General features: G+C 40.1%; 2 protein-coding genes across 2 annotated transcripts in view; one reads left to right on the forward strand and one right to left on the reverse strand.

The window, feature by feature from the left end:
* Window positions 1-1738: 1738 nt before the first annotated feature.
* On the reverse strand, window positions 1739-16653 carry snx3 (sorting nexin 3). The gene is made up of 4 exons (XM_032543012.1): window positions 16382-16653; window positions 6548-6643; window positions 6036-6160; window positions 1739-2549 (listed from the first exon to the last, which is right to left on the reverse strand). The coding sequence occupies exons 1-4, from the start codon at window positions 16607-16609 to the stop codon at window positions 2444-2446; spliced, it is 555 nt and encodes a 184-aa protein (XP_032398903.1). The 5' UTR covers window positions 16610-16653; the 3' UTR covers window positions 1739-2443.
* Window positions 16654-16862: 209 nt separating this feature from the next.
* The window catches only part of afg1lb (AFG1 like ATPase b), a 27243-nt gene continuing 19122 nt past the window's right edge, over window positions 16863-24983 (forward strand). The window contains exons 1-5 of the mRNA XM_032543010.1: window positions 16863-17384; window positions 17599-17915; window positions 21101-21155; window positions 21274-21375; window positions 21626-21753. Coding sequence (XP_032398901.1) covers window positions 17270-17384; window positions 17599-17915; window positions 21101-21155; window positions 21274-21375; window positions 21626-21753 — 717 coding nt within the window. The 5' untranslated portion in view covers window positions 16863-17269. The remainder of the gene's footprint in view (window positions 17385-17598; window positions 17916-21100; window positions 21156-21273; window positions 21376-21625; window positions 21754-24983) is intronic.

Consider the following 24983-nt stretch of genomic DNA (forward strand, 5'->3'; position numbering starts at 1 on the left):
CGGGCGCTGCAGGATTTCAGTCCTTCGCGGCGTAGTGTGTTACCAATTGTTTTCTTAGTGATGGCCCAGCTGCCTTGAGATCACTGACAAGATCCTCCCGGTTAGTTCTGGGCTGATTCCTCACTGTTCTCATGATCATTGCAACTCCACCAGGTGAGATCTTGCATGGAGCCCCAGGCCGAGGGAGATTGACACTTCTTTTGTGTTTCTTCCATTTGCAAATAATTTCACCAACTGTTGTCACCTTCTCTCCAAGCTGCTTGGCAATGGTCTTGTAGCCCATTCCAAACTTGTGTAGGTCTACAATCTTGTCCCTGAAATCCTTGGAGATCTCTTTGGTCTTGGCTATGATAGAGAGTTTCTAATATGATTGACAGATTGCTTTTGTAGACAGGTGTCTTTTATACAGGTAACAAACTGAGATTAGCAGCACTCCCTTTGAGAGTGTGCTCCTAATCTCAGCGTGTTACCTTTATAAAAGACAACTGGGAGCCAGAAATCTTTCTGATTGAGAGGAGGTCAAATACTTATTTCCCTCATTAAAATGCAATGACATACGTTTTTCTGGATTCTTTTGTTATTCTGTCTCTCACTGTTCAAATAAATCTACCATTAAAATTATAGACTGATCATTTCTTTGTCAGTGGGTAAACGTACAAAATCAGCAGGGGATCAAATACTTTTTTTCCCCCTCACTGTAGATTCTAAGATCTTCTTATCAATGTAAAAGTACAATTTCAACAGATTTTCCCAGTAACACTATATAATAAGGGTACAAAAAGAATGCATAACTAATGTAAGACTCATGATGATTTGGTGCCAGATATATAAGAAATGATTGAGTCACTATAGGTTTGCAATTAAGGATTGCCCATTTAAAATTAGTTACATTTAAAATAAGGCAATTTTAGATCCATGCATTAGATCAGCCTCAATGACAGCCAGTCATCACCTGTTCCCATGGAAATATGAAACTTTTTTTTTTTTTAATTTAAAACCAGTCTGATTTAAAATCAGACTGGTTTTAGTCGGATCCAAATATTTACATGTTGCTGATGCATGACCCAACAGCCTCACTTTTCACTTTGTCACATTTACAAGCTTTGGTGTGGCACACAGTAAGTCTTTATCATTGCTTAATCATTACTTTGCTATTTATTTCAAGTTAATGGTCGACTTGTCCCTCCACGTAAAGTCATATTGTGATACTACTTTACAAATGCTTAGTTAATGTAAATGCACTAAAAGTATGGAACAAGCATACTGTTCAGCTTTCAGAGAGGCTATTGAGGTCTAAAATGCCATTTTTTTTATGTAACTGGATTCATGCTAATTGAGAAACATTAACAATTATGCACTGAATATCCATTAGGCCTTAACTAATTGCATAAAGTCTGACATGATCATCACAATACATCCTACCCTAAATGACCAAACATTAGTTATGGATTACTTAAGCATTTGTTTTGCACCCTTATTTTAAAGGGTTACCAATTTTCCTATAGAAGTAGCCTACTCCATTTTAAATAAAATCTTAGGACAGTTAATAAACTGAGACTAGCCATTGGCATAAATCTTTTTGTATTGAAAATGACAGATTATGTATTTATTGAAAAAGAAGTGTGATAATGCATGTAGAATAGCTGGCTGGGTTGTGGCAGTTTGCAGTACCTAGCTGACTTTCCTATGGGGAACAACAAGTCAACAGTCCAAATCAACAAATGTAATTATGCGTGGAGACATTTCATCTATTTTATTGGAAAATCTTCGAAAAAAAAAAAAAAAATGGCACAGCAGTATACAAATCTCAAAATGCAGATAGCCAGTAGAAATACTGCAGTTCCTCTGTGTAAATTATTTCTTACTAGAAAATCATTGTGATAACTGGGCAGGTGCTGGTCGACACAAACGTCTCCTTTTGAAGGGAGGATCAAATAAGTGTGATTTTGAAAGTCAAGGCCTATCACAAGTGTGTATGTGTGTGTGCGTGTGTGTTATAGTTGCTAGTTATGGTGCGCAACATGCCAGTATTGGCTATATATGATGGGAAACGCTTTGGGTCTTTACAAGAGCTTTACATACAGAGAACGCTCATTCAATGTTACAATATAAATGAATATATTCATGACAGCTAAATGATAAATACATAATATATCCATGTTAGTGGCATTTCCAGACGTAAAGAGAAAATAATATAAATTACTTTCAACCACAGTTATGTTTCGAACATTCTTGACTCCAATTAGAAAGTGAAAACAAACAGTGATCAGGGTCACTAAGTAAACTAAAAGAGGCAGTGAACAATATTATTTTGGGGTGGAGTGGGGAGGGGATGTTGTCATTTAAATGTTATTGTCTGAGAGAAACCTGAAGCAGTGAGAAGAGCTTTGGGTTGTCGGACCAGGGCCAAGCCTGACCAGGCCAAGCAGAACCATCTTTTCTTTTAGGCTTGTCTGATTTTGGACGGGGTGTAGTTCTTGTCCAAAGACTCGTCCTGTAGAAACATGTGCAGGCATCGTTCGTTCTGAGCTAGAGGGTGACCTGCCACTCTGAAACACACAAGAGCAAAAGGCAGGTTTGAAACCTGAGCGACTGTTTAAAAGACGTGCATCTGGGACACGAAGACATGAATGTACTTTTGGACACAAGGACACACATACGCGGACAGAAAATGGGCAGAGACTGCAGGAACACTGGACTAACTCTAAAGTAAAAAAAATCTGGAAAAGATTTAACATTAATGACCAAATTTGTAAAACGTTTAGGAATCATTTGGTATGTGCTGTGAAGCAATACTTCAAATAACATTGCCAGTGTTTAGGTGTGAGCATGTAAGAGTTGTCACCCCTGTGTTTAAGTACTGGATGTTAAATATGATATATTAAGGTTTAAGTTTAGGTATTTTTTTCCTTAATGTCTGAAGCTTCATTTCACCGATTTGCTAATCAAAAGCTGCACAATTATCACCAATCTCAAACATCTTCCAATGTTTCAAACCTATAAAAACACGTAACTGCACAACATGTTGCGCTGACACCAGTTCTTAATTTATGCTCAGTTTTATCCTGTCCTATAAAGAAAAAGCCTTAAAAAGATAGAAACTGTAGATTGTTCTGAAGATAGTTTTTAATACTAATTTTTGCCTTCTTTTTTTTTATAGCTGACGAGTAGAAATATATGATGTGTCCCGATTCCAAATGACATACTAATTGTTTACAGTATGTACTTAAACCTTTACATGCTTCTTTTGCAGTTATTATTTTATAATACATGAACATTTTTATATAAAGAAATGATACTGCCAATTCATATTTCTACAAAAATGTAACAGTTATTTTTATTTTCTGAGGTGTCCCTGGCTGTTTTACCAAAATCTTTAATTACTTTTAATTTTCTCCATTTCCTGCAAAGCACTGTGGGAGAATAATGTCACATTCCAAAATAAAAGGGTTTGCCTTTGTCGCATGTCAATCACCATATTTGTCTCCTCCATATTAAAAGACACAAACTGCTGAGACGTTAGTGTGTAGTAAAGATATGGGACACAGGGTCTGTGGTTGGACAGGGGACGTTGCGATTACATGGGATTCATCTTGACCACAAGGAATAAACTCTGGAATTGCTGCAAAATTCAATAATCCCTGTGCCATTCATAATTCTAGTTAATGGTGATAAAGATAAATCTGCATGATGGCCTGAGTCATTGTGTCCCTGATGAAGGGGGTTGCTGACATTTTGAAAACTCTGACCACTGTACATACTGACAGAATACAGAGACTACTGTTAATTTCACTAATGGTCAAAGACATACAGCGTCGACCAGGGACAGCTTGGGACAAAAATTTGGCCCTGGCAATTCCGATCCTTACCGGCCCAATTTCAGACGGGGTCCTTATTTACTTTATAATTGAAAAAAAACAATCTCACGTGAGATTATGGCACCAGCAGCATGAGACGCACTTATAGGCTTTCATACTTATATAATACACAAACTGGAGCAATTCATAAAATCTTCAAATGAACCCATGGCACCATCTTAGAATAAAACTAAAATGCTTGCATATTTAGAACATACTTAAACATCCAAAACACCAAACTAAAAAGACAAAGCAGACCAGGTGCAAGGGTTTATTTTGAAAAGTAGAAGCCAGATGGCACCAGACAAGAAGCTCCAGGCTGCAGCCGAACAGTCTTACATATTTTTGTCAAACTAGTGTGTAAGACCAGTGTCCCTGAATTTTTTTCCAGCGGCCCAAATTGGCCCAAGAGTGCATCGGCCAGTCTGGCATTTGCCAAAACTGCCAGATTACCCGTCCGCCTATGGCGACGACTATCACCCATTTACATCAGCCACATAACTACCGTGCAGGTATATAATTTTTACACACATATTGGTTCATGGATGTGGATGTGTGGTCACACACTCTTATTACTTTATAGTTGTATAAGAAAGAAAGAAAGAAAGAAAGAAAACGTGGATGAGAAAGACCCATCAACCCTGGGATAAAAGATACACAAGAGCCATCTATAATTCTATGAGAGCTTCAACAACCAGGAAATGATGCTAAATGAAACTCCATCATGTGAAATCACACTTTGGGCGAGCAAGTGTGGAAGTTTTGTTAAAAGGACACAACTTAAGGTAATTCAGGTTTTTCTTGGGGCTTTGGTGAATGGGTTTTTCCTCACATCTATCTTTTTTTCATCTAATGATTTAATCAAATTCACCTGTACTTTGTATCACTTTTATCACAGCTGTATGTTATCAATACGTCTTTAAAATACTGTATGCTTGGGACTGTGTTTTCCCCTGTTAAAGCCAATTTGACATCAGACTCTGAATGTCCCTTTGGATGTCGCAAAAGGAGCTTAATGAGAATGAGCCAGTGCACCTGAGACCCTACAAACATCCCATTTGTCAAACGGTATATTTCTCAAAAAAACATCAACATGATGACATTGTACATACGCATACATCTTAACCTCCAAAGGAAAATGCTCTAGACAAATTAAGCACTCAATCAATGGAGAGACCATGCTGTTAAATTGTTTTTTGGGGAAATTGAGTCATTGACATTGAGGACAAGGTTCAGCTGAAGCATATTAAATGCCTAGTCCTTGCATGCTTTTTAAAGTGGGAATGTAAGCCCATCTTCTTTACCTGAAGCATGGATTATGTTTGACTAGCCCAATCAAAGACTGATGTTATCTCCTCTCCTCCCTCTCACTTGTTTCATGGCGTCAATCATGTTTACCAATCCAAAAGATGTCTTCTTCACAATGCTCTCAATCACAGATTAAATAATGCTGCACATCGGCTGAACAATGATATGATCAACACCGGTGTTTCATTCAAAGGAAGCAAGGGGGGGAATCCTAATTACTAACACATTCTTATCTTCTTTGGAAAAAAAAAAAACATATTTATGGGTTTTTTTAATTTTCTCAACTGTCTTTAAACACTTAATATTCCAAAAGGAAACATTGACGCATTTGCACATGAAACAAAGATAATGGCCAAGTCTGCAATCAAAGCAAATAATTACATTCACACTGTAACTTTTATTGTTCCACAGCTGAAAAAGAGGACATGCTGGATCAAAAATAAGCAGAGGTGCACACACTATCCCATGGAACCACGCACAGTAATTTGAGCTGCAATTATCATAAATTACACATCAACAATAAAACAAATGTGGGAAAGATTATGTTGTGGGGGTGCACACTTGAGTCCTTTTTGGTTGTTCTTGTCCTTTGCGAGGCAATTATAAAAAAAAAAATTAAGGAGGATAGTGAGAAAAAGGACCTGTCTGTCTATGCGGGTTCGGTTTGTTAACAATAAGAAAAGAAGTGAAAAAGTTGAATCTACTTATTGCACAAAGTGTTTTATTGTTACTGAGGGTTAAAATAATACCTAAGGCAGGAGCTGCAAACCACAGACTACAAAGAAAAAAATGTAAAGAAGAAATTGTTTTAACTTCATGGCAAAGCAGTGGCAGAATAGAGGAAAATGGAGAAGATGCAGAAAGGCTTACTTGTTGAGAAACTGCTCCAGAGCCTGTCTCCGCTCCTCAATGAAGGAGTCATCAAATATCCCATCATCCCCTCGAAACGGAAGCTGCCGGAAAAGAGCTTTTCCTGGGAGAGGTGGGACGACCACCTGCGATAAAAGAGCACCGACAGAAAATCATACAGCAGCAGTCAAGCAGGCAGATAAAACTTATTATTGAGGATTTTAGTGCTGACAATTATCAGAGTAAAACGTTTTGAAAAAAGACAGCTTACTAAACTACGATCCTGAAGTGATCGTGTACAGCATGATCTGGAGAGAACATTATTATATATGGCATTTCTGGGGCTAAAGACTTGAGTTTATGGTCTTCATTAATAGCAGGACAAAGAACACAGACCACATTTAGCTTGCTAACTGTAAAGGTTCAAAAGACCCAACACCTTTCTCTCCCATACAAAAACATTGCACATGTGATCAATGTTGTATGCTGATTTGACAAGTCAAATTTTGTAAGGGCCTTCGTGTTGAGTTCACCTTGCTCTCCCTCTCCAGCTCCGCTCTGAGCCACTCAAAGTCGCTGTACCGCCTCCGTACACTAGACTCCTTCAGCTTAAAGATGGGTAGGTTGGTCTGTGGACACAAACACACACACACACAAACACAAAATTAGGGCTTAACTATTAATTCTTTCATCGTGAAACATCATAAAAAAGTGATACCTGCATGTCCCAATTTCCAAGAGCCAAAGTTGACGTCTTTAAAATCGCTTATTTTGTCTGATAAAAAGCCTAAAACCAAAATTTATGTAATTCACAATGGCATAACCAAAAGAAAAGCATATAATCCTTACATTTGAAAAAGCTGAAACCAGATCCCTTTTGGTATTTGTGGTTGACAAAACACCTTAACACTTCATCAAATATCAAAATTGCTGCTGATTATTATTTTGTTTATCGACTAATCGACTAACTGTTTAACTGTAGGAATATAGTGTAGGTTTTTCTAGACACACTTCACTGTTTGCATGGTGCATGATAGCTAGTGGACCGCACAGTGTCGTGACAAGTATACCCGCGCCTTACGATAATGCACAACATGGTGTGTCAATATAATATAATTGATTCTAATCCTTTTCAAACAATTAACTGAATTGACAGAAAACTAAAAATTAACTATTTTGATAGTCGTTTAAGTCACGTGTTCCAGCAAGAATGTAAAACATTAATTGTTCCCAGCTTCTCAATTGTGATGTTTAGTAAACTGAATATGTTTTGGTTTTAGACTGTTGACTGAAACAGGTTGATATAACTTTGGCTGAAATTGTGGTTGGCATTATTTTATGACATAATATACAAAAAAAATAAAAAAAAATCTATTGATTTATTGACTCTTTGCATTATGGGGATGATTACATTACTTCGGCATGCATTATCACATTAATACCAAACACCATCTATTGTTAAAAGAAAGTTTGTTTTATGTAATGTAATTTTTAGTGTAACTGCCAATAAGGTTCACCTGAGGCCAGTTATATATTAGTATTGTTGCTATAGTTACCTGTGGGTTAAAAACCTTGAGCTGAATACTTAAAAGTACTTTTATACTTATACGTATTAACCCCCTAACTCTAAAGATGCCCTAATATAGCCTTTACTACCAACCAGGGTTGTACTTCTTGGGGGAATGAGTATAAATAGCAGGAAATTATCATTTATTTAAAAAAATTAATAATAAAAAATAAATAAAATCGGTAGTGAGAGATTGTGCCAACTTCAGGAAAAAGAAAAGAGCGAAAGGTTTTATTACATGGGTTTGGGGCGTAACCTTGTCTTATCTAAAATAAAATTTAAAAAAAGGAGGAGAAAACAAAAAAACAAAGACTCCTTCAAATTAAACCAAACGGAATAGAAAAATTGAAAGTTCACTTATGTTTTGCTCACCAAGGTCTATCGCACTCAGAATGTTTTGCCATTTTTGTGTGTTCTTGTACGCCAAAGCGCAGATGTGTGCATTATTCTAAGTTGATGTTGACAAGCCCTTGAGTGAGTTTCATATTAAAAAAGGGGAGATGTTTCGACATTGACAGAGAACATTGAGCAAACAGCACATTACAGCACAATGCCAAACCTCTTCACTAGTCCTGACAGCACATGGCCATCCCATGACAATGTACAAACAAGGAGGGAGTGAATGAGCATTTCATTGGCAGGCCACATTCACAGAAGGTCAGAATTCATGGAAGAAGTAATCACAAGAGCAAAGCAATTGAGCAAGTAGGTGCAGCATGAATACAGTGTGAGCTGCAGACTGATCGATGGGCAGACGACTGTGACTGTGTGCAGTATAGGGGATAGAGAAGGCTGAGTAAATGGCTGAACAAAAGAGAAAGGAGGGGGTGTATCTGGTCACAAAGGAAGAGGAGAAAAAACTGGAGGGGTTGGGAGCTTCATCTGGTCTGTGCAAGACTAATTGAGGAGGAGGGAGAGCAGGAGTGGTCTTTTCCCTCTCATAGTCTCTCCCTTTCAGTATTTTCCCTCTATATTTCCCTTGCTCTGCGATAATAAGTCAGATTTTCTGCCCTTGAGACTGCTCTTGTGGGGTTTCACTGGGGAAACAGCAGGCATTTGTTTTCTGCGTTCTTTGCTCTGTCCTCTCTGTGGTCAAAAAATAAAGATCCTACCCAGATTTGGTTAGAAATAATTAGAAATAATCAATTTTGATTATGACAATAAGAGCTGCCTGTCAACCGACGGATTTCACGTTTCACTGTAAAACAAATGTTACCTAGGGAAATTATTGAAAGAATCCTGGTTTGTGGCACAGGATGCACACAGTTGCCTGTTAATGAGATATACCCATCTAAAACTAATGCATTATAATAAAAGTCCTGCAAAAAAAAAAAACTGAATTAGCAGAACTTTTATGCATTTCTTTTACATCTACTGCAGTCAGATTCACTGTTCGTTCGGAGGTAATCACTTCACATGGGTAGGCACGTAATGACATGTTAAGAGGCTAAAAGCACGCTTCAAACTTGCCCTGTTCCAGCGTCCTGGGTGTGAACTGTAGCAGGAGGATAACATGCTGTAGGCAACAGCAATTGTTTTCTTTTTTCTCGCTACTGACAGCACTCCAAATTTACAAACGACACAGCTACGTGTTGAAAATTACCCGTAATTCTCCTTTAAGTTGAAAAAAAATTAGAGATTTAGACTCCCCATTTGAGTTTGTTTTTCAAGCTAATTTTACAGTTAGCTTGAGGTGTTTAGATGTTCCCCCTCCCCACTGATCTGAGTTTTAAAAGTTTAATTTTTTTATTTCCAGGGGGATGTGTGGTAGCCTATGGTCCAATATAAAATATTAAATAAGAAAATAGAGTGATGTTTGGGGTTTTATTTTAATAGTTTTAACATTGTGATTAATTTAAAGCACATTTGAACACAAGCCCTATAATGTAATGATATTGGGCCAATTAAGCCAGACCTCCCTTCCCTTCTTTGCCACAGACTATTCAATAATGTGAGCGGTTTACAGATAAGATTGTATTGTTTGTCATGTCCAACTTGTTACATCATTGGTTTAATGTTTTAAAGACAACTCTTGGACAGTACATCAAACGTGGTGTCTGACAAAAGTCTGTGACAGAGGAGAGAGAGAGAGAGAGAGAGAGGTGTATGAGAGTGTCAGAGAGAAACCAGCAATACTTTAAATACATTGAGTTTGTACTGAAGATAGTTGTTATCCTGTACCTTCAAAAACTCCTGTTTTACAGTTTTTTGCTTTTCTTGGGCTTTGTATGCTTGTGATTTGACAGCTGATAATTGCATTATCCTTGTGTACTGCCTAATTTCAAAATATGTTAAGGTTTTCAAACTCTTAGCTAATTAGGCCCCCCTTTCAGTGTTTACTGTAAGACAAAAGCTGTTTCACTCTTACCCATGACAGTTTTCTTTTTAAAGATTATTTTTGGAGCATTTTGAGGATAGCTGAAGACATGAAAGGGGAAAGAGAGAGGGAATGACATGCAGCAAAGGTAGAAGAGTAAATCTCCCACAAGTTTTTTTTTTTTTTTTTTTTAACCATTACAACTAGCCTCGCAGCTGTTTTTCTAAACAAACCATTCTGTATTCGGTATCTTTCTGTGACCTTTGTGGTGCATTCACACTCCCTCTTTCCCACTAGGTTTTCATGTGACTAACCAGCCCACTTATTTCAAGTTCTCTCCAGGTGAAGTTGTCAAATGAGCCCCTCACTCCTCCTCTTTCTCAGGTCACAGGAGAAGTGGATTATCTTAGCTTTATCACCCCAGTGCTCTAGCATTAACTCCACTCTCCTCTCACCGCGGTCTGTCCCCACTGAGTCATGTTACCTCACAGCATGGAGCGCCGCAAAGTTAATCCCCACCACAACAGATCACAGTTACAGGTAATCTGCCACCGCCGTGACTCTAATCCCATCATGTGCACACAGAAAACACTTAACCACGTGCAAGCACACACTGACGTACAGGGGGTATGCATGCACAGGTGTTAAGTATAAATATTTGACCAGTCACACAGTTAACACTGTAAAATATAATAGCACAGGGCATTCAAGCCTGTTTATGCACACACAGTCGAACCCAGACTACTCATCTCCACACAATGAAGCTAGCCGTTAGAACGTGAGGAAAGTAAGTCACCTGGCCTTCCAATCCCCTCGCTCTCCCAAACCCTGTGATTAAGAGATTGGCCTTGCAGGACAAGGGGAGGAACGAAAACGATAGAACTGAAAATTGACTCTTTTTCACACACACACACACACACACACACACGATAAGGTTTCCCTGGCCTCTGTTCTCTTCACGGCTGGTTAGAGGTTAGGGCCTGGGTGTCTCAACTTACTGGCCCCTGCAGTGATTTGGTGGTGGGACCAGCCCACACCCAGCCGGCTCTTAGCATTTCAATAATTGTCTAAAAAAGGCACACTTTTCCTCTCTCACTTTCTAAGGGATAGAATAAAACATATGAGATGAAAGACAGTGAAAGTGAAAGAAATTAGTAAGCAGAAGGGACCAAAAACCTCCAAAATTTAGAGAAAGACAAATAAAACAAATAAGATATTAAAGGTTATATTAAAAGCAATTATAAAAGAGAAAATGCTGTATCTTTAAACAAAAAAGGACCATAAAGCTAGATGTACCTCCTTCAAAGTAAACCTCCTAGCTTCACTTTCCATTATGAGTGTACAAGGCACAATCTATGCTCCATAGGAAGAGCATGTGATTCATAATATGTGGGACACAATACCTTAGGCTCATTGAAAATGGGTTGAAAAGAGGCAGAACCCTTAAAAACAGCAAAGCAGAGAGAGGGGACAGAGATCACTCATCTGCTGAGAGAATAGTTCAAGGCCACCGTGCATTAGCTTTTAGCAGGATGGATTAAGTCAAGTTTGAGAGTGCGCATCCTAAACCTCCCCCATGCTCCCTTCTCACCCCTCCCATATACTCTTCTTTCAGAATAATAGCATAAAAAAATGGCAACATAATACCAGCTCATTGCATCATATTCCAAAATGGGGGAAAAAAAGACAGGGAACAAAAGCGTTGGGGCTATGGGTCTTTCGCTCTCGCCTCTCCATGTACTCTCTCACTCGTTCACTCGCTCGCCGGCCCCTGCGGCCTGACAGCCTACCCTCTCTCCGACTCGCCTAGCTGGCAAAAAGCTGCTTTGTTGCCATAGTATCAACTCCCACTTTTGATACTGTCATTTCAAGTAGGATATGGTAGCCTTGATACAATATGTTCCCTATTTCCATTAAAATAGTTGTCGAAGAGGATGCTGTAGACTTTGGATTACACTTGACTGTGCCTGACAAGCGCCCCCCCCCCCCCCCCCGCGCGCACACACACTCACTCACTCACTCCCCATCTCTCCCCATTTTATTAATGACCAAAGGCCCCTACCATTGCCCAAATAGAAAAGAGAAAGAAAGAGAGAGGGAGAAGCCATGGGAGTAAAGAAGAGGAGGGGTAGAAGACTGAGTGAGAGTGAGCAACAGAGCTTTAAGAGGCCTTTTATGTACTTCTATCCATAAACAAAGTGAGATCCCAAAGTTCGTTCCCCTGAATGTGCTCCCTGGATGAGATGGGAACCAACTAAAGACAAGAAATTTTGATAATACCCAACACTCCCTCTCTCACACACACACTTTTTTGCTGAGGGTCCAAATAAATACACTATGCTGCTTAAGGGGGGCCTCTCAAAGCAGCATCCACCAAAAAAAAAACATGATAGGATAGGATTCTATCGAATAACTATGTCCATTAGTGACATGAAAAACATGTGCAGAGGCAGAAAAGAAAGAACACCAAACCTACCAGCTTCCTGTGGTCTATAAGCCATTCAAGAATACGCTTAAAACGAAGGGATTTAGGTAAGAACAAAAATCCATTGTTTTAACACAGCCCTGGACATTACAAGTCTGCTCAGGCAAAATGAGATATCCGCCTTCTTTCACTATGAACTTCATTTCCACCTCTTTAAAAACCTGACTGAAAGAAGTAGATTGATCCAATTGATTATAAACACCAAATGCAGAGCTGGTTGTCAACAAGTGACTGTGTAACCTGCGTCACACCTCCTGCAACCAGTTGGCTTCTCACTTGACAACCCAATCTTTTACACTTTGTTTTACCACTAACTTGATGAACTGCAAATGTTTCACGAGCCAAATGCATAAGCTAAAATTTATAAATAGGTAAAGGCAAACTTTACAATTTCATATAAGTCACTGCACTGGTGTTTACACTATACAGGTGTCAAAGGGGCTTCAGCAACACACACACACACACACACACACACACACACACACACACACACACACACACACACAGAGAGATAGATAGATAGATAGATAGATAGATAGATAGATAGATATGCAACTGACTGCACACAGCTGGGAGTGATATGGGATAAGTGGGCAATAGGATGCAGGCTGGTGAGGGGGTGGCTTTCTGCCCTCCCTTGGGTGGGGTGAAGGGGGGGTAAGGATGGGGAACAAACACTCCAGCTCCCCCACACCCTGGCCTGTTTCATTCTTCTCTTCTCTCAATGAGGGGATTAGGCAGACTCTCTCAGTGCGGCCATAAGAGCTCTCTCGATTTTGGGTTGGATAGCAGGACAGCGGTGAGAAATTGAGACAAGGGAATGAGATATAAACAGAATCTGTCTGGCATAATTAGATGACAGAATGAAAGTAGTATGAAATATTATAAGTAAGAAAGAAACCAATAAAAGCACAGCATAGGCTATGCATTCCAGACCAAGACATTGTGGCTAACACTCTTAACATGCTGGAGATGGAGTAAAATGATTCTAAAGAAAGCTGAAGAAAGGAGAAGGAGAGAAGCAAAGCAAAGTTGACACCACGTTTGTTAAGAAGTGAGGGATGCGCCGCATCTTCTGTCGTCTTATGCAAAGCAGGGTCACACAGGGCTATGAGGTGCACAATAATGCTGATTACACGCATATGCTAATTATTACACGCTAATCAAGTACAGTAGCCTTATATTCAACACTAATGCCTGAAGACGGCTTCTCTTCCCTCATTCCAATTCTTTAAGGTAAAGAGAAACTATAAATACTTTATGGATGCTCACCAATCTAAATACTCTAGGCCACTAACTACAGGGGTGTCAGTCAACTAAAATTACAATTTAATAAAAGATAAGAGATGAAGCAATCAGATGAGACTATTGACTGCCTGACAATTTCAGACTCTCAATACAGCATGCAAAAGTGTATACAGCAGAGTCCTGGACTCACTGAATTTAGGCAAAATTGTATGTGGTGACAGATATGATGAACAATTAAACCACGCAAACCTCTTAGGTAAATAAAGCTTTTGTTACATCCTGAAAAGGGTGCCATTTTAAAGAAAAACATACGACTTCCCTTAGTGTTTTTGTCGGCTACATATAGAATAAAGACTGTTATAGTTGATCCTTTTGGAATTGAGCACTGAAACAATGCCTAATTTAAACTTGATAATTAATTATTGACCTTAGAAAACAGCAGGTGATGTAAAAAACACTCTCAGTCCAATGTGCTCTTAGGGCCCAGACACATCAACCTGACAATCGGCAAATCAGAAAGTCCGTCGAGGTTGGTGACTCAAGTCTGTTTGGTGTGTTCCGTACCGTTGTCTGTCGGCTTTCACTTTGGCCGAACTGACATGCAAAAATCTTTTTAAACTGACCTTCGTCGTTTTATAATGAAGACAGATTCATGGCCTATTTCTTGCTTAAAATGTTTTCAGAAACACGTTTTGGTGTGTTCCGAGGAACTTTTTCCTGCCAACGGTCAGCCGTCGGGTTAAGGCTGTTTTATGGTCGTGCAGAGGCCCCACACAGAGCTTTTGCCGTAGCCTATGTAAGTGGTTTGATGTTTATACTTGTGCGCTGGAGTGTGCATTGAGCCGGCATGTGTGTGTGTGGGGAGTGGGTGATAGAGCGAAGGAGAAGTGAGAGAGTGACAACGATTAGCTTTGGCGCGAGTACCACCTCTAGAGTCATAGTGAGAGAAACAAAGTGTCTCCCCTGTTTTCTGACCAACGTGGGAAATCTGTAGCAGGAAAAGTTAACCGTCTCCTTGATTTCATGTTGTTTATGGAGAAGAAGAACCAGGAAATGAGTCACTGCAATGTGTAGTAACATTTTTCGAGAGATGCACGTCAGACTACAGCGTAGGGTCCGGCGCACACACAGAGGGGTCTACGGGGGTACGCCGCCGATTCTACGCACAACCATAAAACAGCCTTTAGTGTGTCAGGGCCATCAGTCACCGCTTGCTCTGGAGCTTTCAACCATATCACAATGTCTTCATAAGCACATGGAGTTTGCTGTGTTGTCTTTGAACTGTAGGTGTAACTTTTCATTTTCCTGAGCACCTCTAAGATTTGGCATTTGTGTTGGCTACGTGTGAACACCTACAGTTTGATGACAACTGTGCAAACTATCATTCATCATCACACCCTTGATTTTTATGAATTTAGTATGATCATTGTCTGATATGTGTTTCTTCATTGAAGTACAGTCCTAGTGTTGTTCAAAAGTTGACTCTGCCTTGACAGAGGAAAAATAACACAGGGTACAGGACAGGATCTTTGTTTTGCAATAGATAGGATTGTCTAAGCGCAACTCTCGTCACCGATTGCTCAATAATGCCAAATTTCTGGACAGCGTAAGCCAATATAACTTCACATTCTACAAGCATTTTAATAAAATTGTTTAATGTTTCTTTACTTATTTTTTAGAATTCAAACCAATTACCAACTACTTTACTAAGATATGGCAAAGCTTCGGAGAAGAAAGGAATTTATTGTCCTCTACAAGTTCTTTAGTAGAGTAGGAGGAAGGAAATGTGTTAAGAGGGGGCGGGAGAGACTGGAAAGGATCAGGCAGCATGCTACATCCTGTCTACAGTTCCAGAGAAGCTGACTTGCTGAGTTATGTTCCCCTTTGGCTCGGTAGTGGAGAATTATACTTTGGATGACTTTTGATGACTAATCAGTGAAGTCAGGACAAACTAAAGCAATCTTAAACATCCAAGATCCTCACTACTGTAATATTAGTATGAAGTGAATATGGAAGAAGAAAGCTGAGTATTTGGTCATCCAGACATTTTAAGTTGGTCATCAAGTGTAAACCAATTCTGTTATCTCTTCTTTGCAATCAGAAATTGGGGTGTGGCTGTAGTTCAACTCTGAACTTTCCAGGACGGCTTTAAATTTTCTTTTTTAAACATGTTGCAGGGGTTATGTAACTCTTATTTGAAGACATATGAATTGTGTGAAACCGCTGCACTGTCACGCCACTGTGGAAAAACACTTGAGGCAAATGTAAACAAACTCCCTTTTAGCCGAGAGATAGCAACATGTCTGTTGCCAGTAACGTCAAAGAAACGTTAGCAGGTTTACTGTACTTGTGAACATTGCTGTGAACATCTCTCGATGCCGTATTAACAAACATATAGTCAAATAATTTCGATTCCACACTTAGCTACGTTACTAACGTCAACTCGTTATCTTAATGGCAGAGAGCGTTAACGTGATAACGTTAACCAGTGTTAGCAAGTTTAACGAGTGTTACTAGCCTGCTAGCTTGCGTTAGCTAACTCTTTTCGCAAATAACGTATTCGAAGAAAGTCATTCCCACATTTAAATATCGACTCTGTGATTGTATATGCATCGCTTTGACAGTGGCGATACTGATGTCAGTAAGTCATCATTTTCTTTGACTACAGGAAAGACGTTAGATAGCTTAGGTAGCTAGCTTAAAAGCTAACGTCATTAGCAGTATTAGCATTAGTGTAACTGCAGGCTCACCTTCAGTCTGACTTCATACGTGGTATATCTGGTCCTGCCAACCCCGATGGTCTCAGGGTTGCTCACATCAATCTCTAGAAAATTACTTGGAGGTCCATAAGCGTCATTTAAGTTCTGAGGCTTTGAGAAGAGCCTTCTTGTGTCAGCTATGGTATCAGCCATTTCTCCCCTCTCCTTCCAGCAGCTAGGGATAGCTTGTATTAAGTTAGCCAGAAAACAAATGCTCATATTCCGTTGCTAACCTTCAAAATAAAATATGTGTCTGTTGTTGTGTCCGCGTAGTAACAACTATCGTGAAAATATGCACTTCTTTAGGAGAGTGTCTGTATTTAACGTTACTATATATTCATATATCTACTTTCACACGCGACTAAATTGTTTAAACACTTCAAAAGTGTAGGTGCAACTTTTATATTGAAGGCAAATCACACGAGTTTCGGTATTGTTCACTTTCGCGAGCTTGAAAGGCCAGCGCGCTACACTTCCGATCAGCTGAGGTTCAGCTGACGCTTCTCGCCCACCTGCTGCTTGGTTTGTTTACAACCTGACAACGGCCACTTCGTCCGTAATCACGTGTTTGGACGATATACATAATAATAATAATTGTATTTGTATAATCCGGACCAATTGGGCTTTGCAATGTTTGGTAATTGCTGCTAAAATGAAGAAGAAAAAAAAACATTATTGAAGTGCTCAGGATTTAATGCTCAAAATAATATTGATTATTAACAAAAACTTAACTTAGAAAACAATAAGCGGAATATTTAATCGAATTAGTTGACAATGTTATAACCTAGGTATATAAACAACAGGGATCGGCCTGAAATGCAGCGTGTCATGTGGTTATGATAAATGATTGTCAATAAAGTTTTCGCGTTTTGAAACATCATGGCGGCGTACTCTGTGCTTGCAGCTGTCAGATACTCAATACATGTTTTACTAAAAGACCCTGTTATGTCCTCAAAGAATATATGCCGACTGGCAGCCATTTGCACTGGAAAAGGTACGTGTCTTTCGTCACCTTGTAGTCAATTGTATTCCGGTTGTGAGAGATAAAAACGTGTCTTCTTGGGTAACTTTGCGTACTATATCACCTAAACATCTGGATTACACTTGACTGTAGCGCCATCGCCAATCACGGTTTCATAACATCTTGTCTATTTTTGTAAACGTTGTGTAATGATTAACACAGAATGCTTTTGCTGCAATGCTTTAAGGTTACACAAGTTGGAGGATGTGCAGTTCATCCGCATCATCCTGCTCCACTGAGTCTCCAGCAGCAGATACTTGTCCCTTCAGTGGACACTATGATCGCCTAGTTCAGCGTGGCTCCCTGAGAAAAGATTCTCAGCAGAGAAGTGTTTTCCAGCAGCTGGCTCAGCTGCAGCACACCCTGGAGAACTACAGTAACAGCATCTACTTGAATCAACCTCCACCGAGGCTAAACTCTAAAGATGACATCAGTCAACTTCCAAAAGATGAAGAGCACCACAATACTACAGCTAAAAACAACGACGGTGGAGATGCGGCAAAGGTAAAGAAAGTATTAGATAATGATGCATGGTCTGATCAACACCCTTTAATAGAATACCATGTATGTACTCATACCAACAAATTATCCATCACAAAATACGTTTTTAGAAAACAAATGTCAAGGTATTTTATCTTTTGTTGTTATGAAACCCATGCCTTAAGTGTTATGATTGTCCTCATGGTTTAGATTATTCTTTATTGAGTTTGTATTGAGTTATGACATGTAACTGATTTGCCAAAAAAGACAAATTATCAGAATCACACCACAGACCTAACCACAATGGCAAAAGAAACCAATTTCCTGATGTGTTACTCTGATTTTGCCAAAACTCCATCAGTTGCAAGGAGCAGGGTAAAACATGCGCGTAGAAGGAACATATTTAACACATACTCTCCTAGAGCAAGCACGTTCTTCCTGTCTACCAGTTGCACAACTTCTCTCTGACTGGTAAAATGAATTGGTTACTAACACAAAACATAAACTTAGCTGACTCAATAAACTCCCTCCACGTTCACTGCTCAGTAATACTTCCTGTAGAAGAGGGAGCATGTGCATGAACAAGACTACCAGGCCCACATAACCGGGAGGTTTCAACTGTATGATATGGTCTTCATCAGTGGGTGGTCAGTTTTCATGGAGATGCATCTGTTGACATACACATTCAGTTGCTGTTCTAATAACAAAAAAGCAGCTGAATCCATCTCAGTGACAACTGAGCAAATGTCATCCACTCCTAAAGATCCTGTTTAAAAGGTTGGGGGAAAAGCCAGTAATTGGACCTTTGAGTCTGGTTTTGACTTGTCAGTCTACTCTATTTTCAGTTCAAGAATTAGCCGTCATGCTCAAGACTTGTGCAATGTCTGAAATCCCTCCCCCATTCAGTCATTTACTCTACATGATATAAACTCAATGGGAGTAGTCACTTGAGATTTTGGACATTTCTGAATCATTGAGGTCTTGCATTGTTTGGACTTTAAAAAAAATAGTGTACATTCTGCAGAGACAATTCTTTCCTTTCTAAATTTAAAAGAATTCTGACACTCAAATAAAATGTTGGAAGGTGAAAATAGTGAGTTTACAATTTGCACGGCAGCATGGATTTCTTTAAAGCCTTTTACAGTGTGGCATCTGGACTGAGTCCACTGCACTGTACTCCAGTTGTATCACTGATGGTGGCCATGGTGCTCAGGTCAAAGGAAGGGTAGGGGTCTGGGAAGTGTTTTGTGCATGTGAGTTTTGGAACTGCATAATGTAGGGGGCTGTTGTTTGTTTTTAGGTCAGGGGAGCTGACTGTCTAGTATTTGGTGGTGGGAGTTGTTTTGTTGGTTGGCTGGCACAGACACATAGGGTTAGGCAGAGATTTTGGAAGGCAGCAGGGCAGACCTCCCGCTGGGCCCGTCCCGGCACCCCTCTCACTCTCTCACTGTCCCCATGCAGTAATGAGGGGAACCCTATTGTCTGGGCCATTCTTGTCCTTTTTGCTTTTGATTCGGGACTCTGACAAATACTTTGGTGTTAGGCTATCAACACCACTGCCCCACTCTCCTTTTGCACCTTTTTTGTCTTGCTCTGTCTCTCACACACATACAAACTGACTGGAGTACATATGCAATTATTCTGGTTTGAATCAGGTCATACCACTGTCCTTTCGGTGTCTGTTCTCTCTGTGAAAGTGCCGCCATTGTCCTCACTAACTGACCACGTCTATGAGGAGAGTACACTTGACTTAATATTGACCCAATGTGGCGTGGGTTTGCGGATGGTCGGCTAACAATGGGCCATTGTTTAGAGGGAGCCACCCTCATCAAGTCAGACTTGCATCACTAGAGTCCTCTTGCACACTGTAGGTCTCTAGCAGGACAGTTGTTCCACAAACCTAACTTAGACTCCATTAACCTTCTCTCTCTTCTCTTCTCTTCCGTCATGTCTCTCTTAAGTGAGAGACATAACATCTCTGGCTGTAGATAAACATGTTCAAACTAAATCTTTCCTGAAGTCACTTCAAAGCCAAAGTGGCCATGTCCCGCATGTGAACTTTCCACCCATGTGCCAGTCTATATCCTCCTACAGGAGGTGAGACAAGGCCACAGAACTCAGCGAGACAGAGTGGCTGAGGGACAGCCTTGTCCTTCTCCACTCTGCCGTGGCAGAATGGCTTCCAGCCACCACTGACAATTACCCCACCATGCCAGAGGGCAGCTTGGGAAGTCAGAGAGAAGTCACACACTGTTATGCCGGAGCAGACAGGAAAGGCTTGTTGGTCTTCCAGTATTTCACTCCAGCACAGTACAGGCAGGGATAGATGGATGGATGGATGGATGGAGAGAGAGAGAGAGAGAGAGAGAGAGATGGGTAACAAGTTTGCCTTTTCATTCAGTTTTCAATTGGCCATTGTCTGCAAATTAAATTTTAAGAAGACAACCCTTTCTATTTAGTGCCTAGTTAATTCCAAATCTATTTGGCGTTGACTCGTTACGGATGGACAACCACACTGTTGTTAAACCCTGTATTAAACATATATTATTTGTCCTCCTATACGCAAATATGCTCCAGGTTATTATTACATGCCTTGATTAAACTGATGACACATTCGTTAACAGGGCTTGGGCCCTCTTTAGCGATATTTGGCTTTACTCGAAATTCTCAGCGGGGTCACACAGAAGACGTTTTTTGAAGCAAGGACCTTTTGATGATCGGAGGCAGGCAGCACAATGACTTCCAGCAGCACCTCAATGCAACAGTACCGTATCACAATTAGCAGCGCTAAACAGGCTGCACAGACAAGTCCACTCCATCTCGTATGGAGCCTCATCCAGTCCTCTCCGTTTTGTCTGACAAATCCCCCCATTGTTCCTCTGATGATGCTTTTCTTTCGTGGGAACCCTGGCTTGTCTTGTTGATTAGATCCCCTTTGTCTTCCTCCCCTGCAGTGGGCTAGTCTGGAGAATGTGAAACCTCACACTGTAGTGGTGGCTTAATGCCTCAGCATACTATGTTTATTAAACGATGATTCAGTCCTATATGGTAATGAATATAACACAGTTTACGTATAGGTCAACAGCTAGTGTTTGGTGCCTTTTTTTTAATAAGGAAACTATTGTTTATGGTGAGATGCAGCCGTTAGGATTTGGTGTAAAACAAACATGCTTCAGTCATTTCCTCATTTTTCCTCTTTTCCCTCAAAGGAAGAACCTGCTCCACCACCACCCCCCAAAGGCTTCTATATCTATGGAGATGTTGGTAAGATCACAAAAGAAAGAAATATCGTGTATATATATTTGATTTTCTATGTTGCTAAATCTCTACAAAATGTTTAAGATCAGGACAGAATAATTGCTTTTTCTTTAATCCCCTTCAGGCACAGGGAAGACCATGCTCATGGATATGTTTTACTCCCGTGTGGAAAACACTCGGAAAAAGAGAGTCCACTTCAATAGCTTCATGTTGGACATCCACAAAAGTTAGTATTATCCTCCCACTCCCGTGGCGCTAACTGCTAAAGGTTTGCTTGTTTGACTTTATGAAAGTTTTCTGACTCCTCAAGCGCTGGAGATCCTATATTTATCTCTCTGCTTGTCCTGAAACCCTCCTGCTAATTGTCTACCATTATGCATAAAATTACCGCTTTATTCAGTATTGTCACTGGGTTTGGGTTGCCGACAATGCAGGTGTGCTTTAAGATGTGCCTGATGTTTGTGTACTGCTTAAAGGGATCCATCGGAGGAAACAAAGCCTGCCAAAACGAAGGCTAGGGAAAATGTTCACCTATGACCCCATATCACCAGTTGCCATGGAGATCAGCAGTGAAACTTGCCTCTTATGTTTTGACGAGTTTCAGGTGAGCGAGTTTGTCTGTCTGTCTGTCTGTCTGTCTGTGTGTGTGTGTGTCTGTTCTTAAAACCTGTTTGAACATTAGTAACAAATATCAAAGCATGCGTCAACTTCATACATTTGCTAAAAACAACCATTTACTCTGTAGACACTAGTTTTAAGTAATAGGTGATACTGGTAAATATACTGCTTGTACAACTTTAAATAGTAATGGCATGCCAATGCAAAGGAAATTTTAAAAGATTTGAAGTAAAAAAACTGGGAGGCCAGGTTGGCTGGGAGGATAAATAAATACCCATATAGTCTTTAAATGTTCCAACCAACAGCAGATGTGTTATAGAGTAGAACCACACACAAAAGCCAGAGTCAGTAGAAAGCCACAGGACATGAGACTTTAGGATATACGGTTACTCACAGATCAGAGATTTTGAAATCTCAAAAGAAGGAAACACATTTTTGCATTTTTTTGTTTTGTTTAGGTTTTTTGTGGGTGATAATAACTACTTAATGGTTTATCGTTATCTCTTGCTAAATCATGAATGGGGAAAGAAAACATGTTAAATGTTGCACTCTGTGTATTCTGAGTATTGAGATTTCAATCTGTGTTCAAGCTGTGATCACTATTAGTGCATATCATACAGTATTTCAGCTCTTGATTCTCCCACAAAAACAAGACTGGGGACACCTGGTGGCCTTTTCGAATATGGCATAATTCTAAAATAACTTCCCGTAGCAATTAAACATTCTCTCTCCTTAGTATGTGGTAAAGTAGTAATTTACTAGTATAGTAGTAGTACATACATGTGTAATGTCACATCACACATATCAATGTATAACAAGTTGTTGACATTACATTGAAACTACAGCAGTCAGTTGAGTTAGTGATCTGCTCCTGTTGCTTGTTTTTGCATTCAGTTAGTTTGCTCCCAAACCATTACAACAAGTCAACCAAAGTTTTTGTACACTGAATTTCCACAACTAAAAGGCACCATCAGCCATTAGTGCAGCAGAACTTCTCATTATTTTACCCTTTGGTGTCAAAGGAGAGCACCACTACCGAAGCTCTCTCTATTCTCTGTCATTCACTGATTAGAGAAAGACGTGTGCTTCTGTCTTTATCATTAGCCAGCCACACACATCTGTTTGCAGCACAATGTTGTTCCTCTTACTGATATCATTACAGTTAATGCCAGCAGGTCAAAGGTCACAGAAGGTGTGCTTGCTCTCTCTATGCATCTGCGAGGATCAAGAGCTGCTCCTTTCATCCGCCCGTCTTTCACATTTTAAACTGCGGCGCTGTTTGTGCATTCTCATTGATTTGTTTTGTTTGCCGTCGCCAGCTTTGCTTTTTTCGCTTGTCGACTGTTGCTACCAGTGAATGGAGGGGAAACAAGCGGACATGTGCATGTTGTTTGTGATGCATAAACAAGAGGTTGGAAGCGTTGGGGGTAGGGGGGTCTATACCAATCAGCATCCTCCTCCACTCAGCCATGCAAATGAGGCTCTGGGTATCAGTCGCACTCTCCTGCTTCCTTAAGTGAGTGGAGCTAGAAAGCGACTGGCTGCGGCGGGTCAGATGGATCTTATCCTCTTAAATGCTAATGACATTTCTCCATTCTCTTCATTAGCACCGTGCCATTATCAGTAATTTGTAGCCTTCCCCCTCCCTCCTTTTACGGCCCCCGCCCGACTCCTCTAATGAATACTCGCCATTGAGAGGGCCAAGATGGAAAAATGGGGAAGAGAGCGAGGAGGGACGAAGAAGAGTGAGAAGAAAACGCTTGAGCGTCATTGTCTCAGGGCCTCAGTCACTGTGCAGCTTCTGTGAAACTGCTCATAGGTTGTGTACATAAAGAGGTGTAACATCAAAAGAGGTTTAATTTAGCACCCGTGTGTCTCGCTGTAAACGGACAGCCGCTTGAGTAATTGGATGCTCATTTGAATATCGGCATTGGCTGACGGAGATTGCACCATTATTTTTGTGTTCTACAAGTGCTACATCAGTCCCCTCCACCTTTCTCATTCTATGGGTACCCATTCTCTTTCCCTCTCCCCCTACTCATTCAGCAATCAATATTGCCCCTCATACTATCCGCATGTTGAGGGCACATGAATAAACAAATCCAGGTTGTATAAAAGGTCATTTTTAAATGATTCTTTTGAAATGAAAATAAAATCCTGCGGTCGGAGAAAATGGGGGCCCCTTCAGAGAGACACAGAGCCTTGGCTTTCTGTTGATTCTCATTACGCGCACACGCAATCACTCTCTCTCTCTCACTTTCACAGACACACACAGACACACACAGACACACACACACACACACTAATTTGATGCCCCTAGCCACCTCTCCTTAACGAAAATCAAGGCTTTAACACAAATGTTAATCAAGTATTGGCAAGGGCAGTGGGGCTAATATGCAAAAGCAGAAGACTCTCCAGAGTATGAAAGGAGGCGTATGCCGTGGGTATGGCCATCAGAAGTGCCTGTTATACACAGGGAAGTAGGTAAGAGGGGAGTAAGAGTGGAGGGTGGGGCAGAAGTCTAACTTTTATTCAAGAAATCCATGGACTTTCCTTTAAGATAATAGCAAAGTAACTTGAAATGTATCCCTCAATTTACTTAAAATGTGGATGGTATACTGGGAAATAATGTTTCTCCTCAAAATTGGATTCTTTTTACAGCATTAATTTTGCAAGGGAAATTGTTTTGTCGAATGTCATATTGGAAGAAAAGTTAATTTATGTATGTGTTGTATATAAATGATAATTAGCATGGGACTGGCAACTTTGAGCAACAAGAGAAATAATTCAATTTCTTTTACAATATGCCCATCTGGTAGTAGTCAGTCATGTTTCATCAGGTGTGTTATCTACATGGTGCTTTGACTACTGTGCAAAAGAACAACAGAGGTGAACGAGAGAGTGATGAGAACAAAAGTGAGCGCATTGGATTACTAATAGAAAGGTCAAAGCTCTTCATTTAACGTCCTTGCTTCAGCGTTGTCATTGACCTTTGTTTATTGTGGACTCGTGGAAATTATGTAGATGAAAAAGGCAGCGGACAGTTGAATTGGATTTATGTATTATAGCCTTGTTTAGGTTGTAGGGTTTTAGTATTGTGTTGTAGTCCTTGTGTAGCCTCAATCTATCCATCTAGGATTGAGGCTTTGTCTGCCAAAGTGACCCCAGTCAGGATTCACACTGCTCCATTTTTGTCATTCTTTTCGTCCTCTTTTT

The sequence above is a fragment of the Etheostoma spectabile genome, chromosome 18, assembly GCF_008692095.1.
Source record: "Etheostoma spectabile isolate EspeVRDwgs_2016 chromosome 18, UIUC_Espe_1.0, whole genome shotgun sequence".
Taxonomy (NCBI): Eukaryota; Metazoa; Chordata; class Actinopteri; order Perciformes; family Percidae; genus Etheostoma; species Etheostoma spectabile.

Excerpts from the sequence above, each read along its gene's own strand:
- snx3 (XM_032543012.1), bottom strand. The coding sequence starts at position 16,609 with ATGAGCATTTGTTTTCTGGCTAACTTAATACAAGCTATCCCTAGCTGC. Across the intron at positions 6,161-6,547 it reads AGCTGGAGAGGGAGAGCAAG|GTGGTCGTCCCACCTCTCCC; the intron begins GTGAACTCAACA and ends CTTTTATCGCAG. Across the intron at positions 2,550-6,035 it reads CTGGAGCAGTTTCTCAACAA|AGTGGCAGGTCACCCTCTAG; the intron begins GTAAGCCTTTCT and ends TGTGTGTTTCAG.